General features: G+C 44.7%; 1 protein-coding gene and 1 pseudogene across 1 annotated transcript in view; both read left to right on the forward strand.

Annotated features, from left to right (window-relative positions):
• The first annotated feature begins 2,649 nt into the window (after window positions 1–2,649).
• LOC148775627 (2-acylglycerol O-acyltransferase 2-like) overlaps window positions 2,650–8,267 on the forward strand; it is a 14,525-nt gene continuing 8,907 nt past the window's right edge. Inside the window, exon 1 of the mRNA XM_088843497.1 lies at window positions 2,650–2,791. Coding sequence (XP_088699623.1) covers window positions 2,701–2,791 — 91 coding nt within the window. The 5' untranslated portion in view covers window positions 2,650–2,700. The remainder of the gene's footprint in view (window positions 2,792–8,267) is intronic.
• LOC148775628 (GTP-binding nuclear protein Ran-like) lies at window positions 7,308–7,916 on the forward strand (annotated as a pseudogene).

The following is an 8,267-nucleotide window of genomic DNA, read 5'->3' on the forward strand; positions in this document are numbered from 1 at the left end:
CTGGTTAAAGTCTACATTGGTGCTACAGTTTTCTGCAAAGGTCTGGCACTACTGCTCCTTAGCTTGTGCAATCACATACCCAGCAGTCCCTCTGGCTTATGAGTCTGTGGGAGAAATAAGGGCACAGGGACAGGGGCCAGAGAGAACGTTGTCACCATAGTCCATCAAAGTGGCTGGTTTTGGTAGTGCAAAGCAGCTTTCCATCGCAAGAGATATTTAATCAACAAAGAGTAGAGCATGAACTTGATGAAATGATATTTAATGACTTGTAAACATTTTCATGTGAACCGTGAACTCCCAGATGTTCAAGCAGGGTTTAGAAAAGGCAGAGGCACCAGAGATCAAATTGCCAACATCCGCCGGATCATGGAGAAAGCGAGAGTTCCAGAAAAACATCTATTTCTGCTTCATTGACTATGCCAAAGCCTTTGACTGTGTGGATCACAATAAACTGTGGAAAATTCTGAAAGAGATGGGAATCCCAGACCACCTGACCTGCCTCTTGAGAAACCTGTATGCAGGTCAGGAAGCAACAGTCAGAACTGTACATGGAACAACAGACTGGTTCCAGATAGGAAAAGGAGTACGTCAAGGCTGTATATTGTCACCTTGCTTATTTAACTTATATGCAGAGTACATCATGAGGAAAGCTGGGCTGGAAGAAGCACAAGCTGGAATCAAGATTGCTGGGAGAAATATCAATAATCTGGCAGAAAGTGAAGAGGATCTCAAAAGCCTCTTGATGAAAGTGAAAGAGGAGAGTGAAAAGGTTGGCTTGAAGCTCAACATTCAGAAAACAAAGATCATGGCATCTGGTCCCATCACTTCATGGGACATCGATGGAGAAACAGTGGAAACAGTGTCAGACTTTATGTTTTTGGGCTCCAAAATCACTGCAGATGCTGATTGCAGCCATGAAATTAAAAGACGCTTACTCCTTGAAAGGAAAGTTATGACCAACCTTGATACTATATTAAAAAGCAGAGACATCACTCTGCCAACCAAGGTCCATCTAGTCAAGGCTATGGTTTTTCCCGTGGTCATGTATGGATGTGAGAGTTGGACTGTGAAGAAAGCTGATTGCCAAAGAATTGATGCTTTTGAACTGTGGTGCTGGAGAAGACTCTTGAGAGTCCCTTGGACTGCAAGGAGATCCAACCAGTCCATTCTAAAGGAGATCAATCCTGGGTGTTCACTGGAAGGACTGATGCTAAAGCTGAAACTGCAATACTTTGGCCACCTCTTGCGATGAGTTGACTCACTCGAAAAGACTCTGATGCTAGGAAATGTTGGGGGCGGGAGAAGAAGGGGACGACAGAGAATGAGATGTCTGGATGGCATCACCGACTCTGTGGACATGAGTTTGAGTGAATTCCGGGAGTTGGTGATGGACAGGGAGGCCTGGAGTGCTGCAATTCATGGGGTCGCGGAGAGTCGGACAAGACTGAGTGACTGAAATTAACTGAACTGAAACATTTTTAAGTATACTCACTATGATTAGGAAAGCACTGTAACCACAATGAAATTTCCAAGGCATCTAGGCCATCAGCCACGAAAGGCAGAGTCCTTAGCAATGGATGACCAGGATATTCCCTGTGTGACCATTTTGCAAAGCTCTGTGGCTACGTGGAGACTGTAGTATTGGCAGGTGAGGGGAAGTCAAGTTCAGTTTTAGACGGGCTGTGATGGAGATGCCAAGCTGACTATCAGGGAGGATGTCAAGTACCCACCTACATAGTCAAATCTAGAGCTTGCGGGGAAGTCAGGGGTAGAGATACAGTTTGGAAGTCTTCATCCTGTAGACAGACTCCATGGCCATGAGCCTGGAGGAGGTCTCTGAGGTGGGGAGAATGGAGAAAAAAGGGAAGGTCCAAAGAATGAGGGGACAGAAGGGCCCTGAAACAGTTAGCCTGCTGAAGGATAAGAGCCACCATGAAGATGCAGAGGTAGATGGAGGGGCAGGTGGGAAATCAAGAGAGTGTGGTGTCTACAGATCAAGTGGTTTCAAGGAGGAGGGAAGAAACAGTTGTGTCTGAGGCTGCTGAGAGGTCAAAATGAGAGCTGAGAATTGATCACTCTTTTCAGCAGTGTGGAGGCCAGTGGTGAAGTTGTCAAGGGTAGTTCCGTGGGACAGTGGCATCTGAAGTCTGGAAGCAAGAGGACAGATTGGAGGAGAGGGCATGGAAATCAGACGGCTCTTCCGTGAGTTTTACTGACCAGGCAAAATGAGGAAAAAGCAGCCAGATGAGGAGACAGTGGGGCCTAGAGATATTTATGTGGGAGCTCATACTTCTTATTTGTAAAGGGGTTCCATGGACCTGGCAGGTGAAAGGAGATAATTACTGCAGCCAGATAGTTGTGTAAGTGTAAAGAGGGCAGGTTTGCCCTACGCTTGCTGCTTTACTTGCCAAGTAATGGGCAAGATTTGAGCAAAGGTGATCTGGCAGATAATGTATTGCCTGAAGAGTCCAGTGCACTTCTCTTCTGTAGTAAGTTTAGTCCAGGCCAGGTGATTTTAAATATTTCACCTAGGATACTGCTCCCTGCCAGGGTAGGTGCAATGAGACTCTAGGCTGGCTGGACACCCTTCCTCCCCACTCCCACAAATACTTAACAACCTCTGGCAGCAACAAAAACCAGCAGGTGTCTCAGACCACAGCAGAGCTCAGAGAAGCCTCCAGAGGAAGCAGAGGAATCAGCATGGTGGAATTTGCACCTTTGTTTGTGCCACTGGAACGCAGGCTCCAGACCTTCGCAGTCTTGCAGTTGATCTTCTATTACTTGGCCCTGCGTAAGGAAAGCTGAGATGGGTTTGGGAGGCCATGGCACCTGCCACTTCAAGAGCCCATAGTGCATTGATGGGGGAAAGATACAGGTCCTAAGGTGGATGCTGAACCTAGTGCCTGGGGATCACCTGGGATGAAAGATATCTTGTTCACATGGTCTTGGGGAAGTTTTGCCAGCAGGAACTGTCTGACTGTCCATGCCCACCTCAGCCTAGCCTGGAATGTGGGAGTGTCCAGAGGTGGACCAAGAGGCAAGTAACCTTGGACTTGGAGCTAGAAGGAAGGCAACTGAGAAAAGGCATCAGGACCATCTGATGCCAGGAACAGTAGCTTGTACCTTGTCCCTTATCTCAAGGGCAAAGGGGATCCCCAGGAGAACTTTAGGTACAGGAGTGAAAAGGTCCAATCTGTGGGTGACAAGCTATAATTTAGGGATCTTCAGTATTGGGATGTTGGGGGAGACAGATGACAGGGAACGATTGCTAGGAAATCAGATTTGGGTCTGTTTGTGGGAACAAAGTAAATCTCCTGTACTGACAGTGGGTGGTGGTGAAAGAGAGTGCAGTCTTTATTGCAGGGGCCAAGGAAGGAGTCCAGGGAACTAAGGCTCATAATGCCTGAAACCCCTCTGATTACCAGGGATTGGTGTGTAGAGACTGGGTGAGGCAGAGATGCTGGGTGCATGATCAACTCCTAGACAATTCTTTGATTGATTGGTGGTGAGGTGACTTGGAGTCACCATCATCAACCTTCTGGTTTCCCCTTGTCTGAAGTCTACGGGCTGGTGAGCAATTTCCTCCACCTGCTGGGGGTTCAGTATCTGCAAAACCTCTCAAAGATGAGTCTCAATATTATATTCAACTCTCAGGAACAAACTAAAAGTGTTTGAATTTGTTGAATGGTTAAAGTGCTATTTATTTTCTTGCTTTACTGTTTTCTTTCTGTGTTTATGATTTCTCTTAAAAATTTTATTTTTGAAATGTGGTTAAAGCTTAGGCAGTTGAAGATTTACTACAAATAAGAGGCAGGCAGAGGACAAGAGGGCTCTTTCCCAGGAAGGCTGCATAGATTCAGCTCAATTACAAGGTCTCAGTCTACAACAGGGGTCATCATGTAGACCCATGAGTGAAAACCAGCTCCCTGATCGTTTTTGTGTTTGTATAGCCCATGAGCGAAGTATGGCTTTTGCGTATTAAATGCTTGCATTTTAAATGATTCTGTGCCTATGCAGTATCCTTCAAGTTGCCTCCTGAGCCTCAGTGTCTGAAATACTTACAATCTGACTTTTTGAAAAGGATTACTTACCTTGGTCTAGAGAGGCTGGCAGTGGGTGGAGAGAAGGGGCTCTTTTCCAGAGATATTAGGAGATGCATCTACAAGGCAGAAAGTACAGGCCTTCAGGAAAGTAAGTTTTTCCAGGCGGCCAGTAAACATTGCACATATAGTGAAGAGATGGTTCATGTTGGCCTACTGCAGTTGTTTGGGGAAGGCGAAGATGTGGCCTGAGAGGTCAAGAACGTGTTACTGAAGACTCAGGCCCCAGTAACTAATACTTCCCAGTGGGTCTCTTGTTTAATCTGCTTCTTTCCTCTTGTCTGTAATTCACACACTCACGCAGGAAGGTAGTTCAGTTCAGTTCAGTCACTCAGTCCTGTCCGACCCACTACAACTCATGGACTTCAGCACGCCAGGCCTCCCTGTCCATCACCAACCCCCGAGGTTTACTCAAGTCACGTCCATTGAGTCGGTGATGCCATCCAACCATGTCATCCTCTATCACCCCCTTCTCCTTCTTCCTTCAATCTTTCCAGCATTAGGGTCTTTACAAATGAATCAGTTCTTCGCATCAGGTGGCCAAAGTATTGGAGTTTCAGCTTCAACATCAGCCCTTCCAATGAATATTCAGGATTGATTTCCTTTAGTATGGACTGGTTGGATCTCCTTGCAGGCCAAGGGACTCTCAAGAGTCTTCTCCAACACCACAGTTCAAAAGCATCAATTCTTCAGCACTCAGCTTTTTTTATAGTCCACTTCTCACATCCATACATGACTACTAAAAACCATAGCCTTGACTATTCGGACCTTCATTGACAAAGTAATGTCTCTGCTTTTTAATATGCTGTCTAGCTTGGTCTTAATTTTCCTCCCAAGGCGTTAGCGTCTTTTAGTTTCACGGCTGCAGTCACTATCTACAGCGATTTTGGAGCCCCCCAAAATAAAGTCAGCCACTGTTTCCACTGTTTCCCCATCTATTTTCCATGAAATGATGGGACCAGATGCTATGATCTTAGTTTTCTGAATGTTGAGCTTTAAGTCAACTTTTCCTCTCACCTCTTTCACTTTCATCAAGAGGCTCTTTAGTTCTTCTTCACTTTCTGCCATCAGGGTGGTGTCATCTGCATATCTGAGGTTATGAGGGAGTGATGGAGATGTGATAATGAGGGAGATGTTTAGATTGGGGAGTTTCTGATCAAGTAGGAATGCCCACAGAATTAAATTCTTTTTTTTTTTGACTGAAAAACCAATTCATGTATTCTAACACATCGAAACAAAATGTGTGTTCTGAAAATCAAAGATTCACTGCACATCTTACCCTACAACAAACCGCTATTAACAACTGGTTTTATTCTCTCAACCTGGATGGAAAAAGGAGCAGGAAGGTAAGCTCCTTTCAAAGAGCTGGTGTTGATCTCATCTGCATCTCCATGTCCTAGAAGAGTTAATGTTGATAAATGCTTGTTGAATGAATGAATGTTGGGAGCATGATATGGACATAATAGTAGAATTGAAACCACCACTCATCCTACTGGCTTTCTGTATGAGGTTAGCTAACAAAAATACCCTCTCTGGGTCTCGGTAAAATGGGATTTTACATCCTTCCTTCTTGGCATTATGAAGGGAAAGCAGGCATTTCCTTTCTTAGGGACTGAAAATATACCCAAGTTATGATTTTGCCTGCTGACAGACGTTAAAGGAGTTGCCAGAATGAAGGAGATGTTTAGATGGGGGAGTTTTTTCTGATGAAGCAGAAATGCCCACATTTTTAAATTGTTTTTTTCTGACTGAAAAACAAATACATGCTATTTTAACACATCAAAACAAAATGTGTACTCTAAAAGTCAAAGATTTCCTCCAAATCCTACCCCACAAAGAACCACTATTAAAAACTGGTTTTACTCTCTTGACCCAGATGGAAGTTCTAGTTTCATGGGTACAGAGATTCAGTTTATGAAGATGAAAAGAGTTCTGAGATGAAGGCTGGTATCATTTCCACAACAATGTGAATTAATTTAATGCTGCCAAATTGCCTGTCAAAAATCATTTAGAGTATATGTCCAGGAGGGCGATTGCTGGGTCCTATTGTATTCTAATAGTTTTATAAGAAATCTCCATACTGTTCTCCATAAGGCCTCTGTCATGAGCTCGTAATTTGGAAAGATACAGTCTCCCGAATGTTCATAACAGCACATTTACAATAGCTAGGACATGGAAGCCACCTCAACATCCATTAGAGTAATGCATAAAGAAGATGCAGTAATACAGGTAATGGAATATTACTCAGTCATAAAAAGGAACATATTAACGCCATTTTCAGTAACATGTGTGGACCTAGGGATTGTCAAACTGAGTGAAGATAGCCAAAGAAAGACAAATATCACATGATATCACTTATATGCAGAATCAAAAAGAGATATAGATGTACTTATTCACAAAACAGAAGTAGGAAAAAACCTATGGTTACCAGGGGATAAGGGGGAAGGATAAGTTGAGAAATTTGGTTGACAAATAATGCTGCTGCTGCTGCTAAGTCACTTCAGTCGTGTCCGACTCTGTGTGACCCCATAGAAGGAAGCCCACCAGGCTCCCCTGTCCCTGGGATTCTCCAGGCAAGAACACTGAAGTGGGTTGCCATTTCCTTCTCCAACGTGTGAAAGTGAAAAGTGAAAGTGAAGTCGCTCAGTCGTGTCCGACCCTTAGCGACCCCATGGACTGCAGCCTACCAGGCTCCTCCATCCATGGGATTTTTCTAGGCAAGAGTACTGGAGTGGCTTGCCATTGCCTTCTCCGACAAATAATGCTACTGTATATAAAATAGATAACAATAAGGACATCTGTGTAGCACAGGGATCTCTACTCAGTGTTCTGTAATGATCTTCATAGGAAAGGAAATAAGAAAAAAAAAACAGCATCGATATGTGTACGAGTTTAACAGATTTACTTCCTATACAACTGAAACTTATGCAACATGTAAATGGGGGGCTGCGGAGGGGACGGGTGTTGGGGGATCCAGGCAGCGGCGGGCTGCGGCCATGAGGAGGCGGTTTAGCGAGTCCTCTGGGCGGAGAGTTCTTGCTCCCCTGCCGCGGAGGCCTTGAGGGCGCTGGGACGCGAGCTGCGTAACATCATCTGCCCAAGGAGAAACCCAAGTTCAGTTCAAACTTGTTTTGGTTGGTGATGGTGGTACTGGAAAAACTACATTCATGAAGCGTCATCTGACTGGTGAATTTGAGAAGCAGTATGTAGCTACCTTGGGTGTTGAGGTCCATCCTCTTGTGTTCCATACCAACAGAGGACCTATTAAGTTCAATGTATGGGATACAACTGGTCAGGAGAAATTTGGTGGACTGAGAGATGGCTGTTATATACAAGCTCAGTGTGCCATTATAATGTTTGACGTAACATCAAGAGTTACTTACAAGAATATGCCTAACTGGCATAGAGATCTGGTACGAGTGTGTGAGAACATCCCAATTGTGTTGTGTGGCAACAAAGTGGATATTAGGACTTAAAGGTTAAGGCAAAGTCAATCGTCTTCCACTGAAAGAAGAATCTTCAGTTCTATGACATTTCTGTCAAAAGTAACTACAACTTTGAAAAGCCCTTCCTCTGGCTTGCTAGAAAACTGATTGGAGACCCTAACTTGGAGTTTGTCGCCATGCCTGCTCTTGCCCCGCCAGAGGTGGTCATGGACCCAGCCTTGGCAGCATAGTAGGAGCACGATTTAGAGGCTGCTCAGACAACTGCTCTCCCGGATGAAGATGATGACCTGTGAGAAAGTGAAGCTGGGGCCCAGAGTCAGAAGTCTAGTTTTATAGGTAACTGTCCTGTGATGTCAGTGGTGCAGGGTGTTTGCCACTTTATTATATAGCTAAGCAGAACACAAATTGCCAACATCCGCTGGATCGTGGAGAAAGCAAGAGAGTTCCAGAAGAGCATCTATTTCTGCTTCATTGACTATGCCAAAGCCTTTGACTGTGTGGATCACCATAAACTGTGGAACATTCTGAAAGAGATGGGAATACCAGACCACCTGACCTGCCTCTTGAGAAACCTGTATGCAGGTCAGGAAGCAACAGTCAGAACTGTACATGGAACAACAGACTGCTTCCAAATAGGAAAAGGAGTACGTCAAGGCTGTATATTGTCACCTTGCTTATTTAACTTATATGCAGAGTACATCATGAGGAACGCTGGGCTGGA

The sequence above is a fragment of the Moschus berezovskii genome, chromosome 14 (assembly GCF_049115385.1).
Source record: "Moschus berezovskii isolate FMDL1 chromosome 14, NW_MosBer_1.0, whole genome shotgun sequence".
Taxonomy (NCBI): Eukaryota; Metazoa; Chordata; class Mammalia; order Artiodactyla; family Moschidae; genus Moschus; species Moschus berezovskii.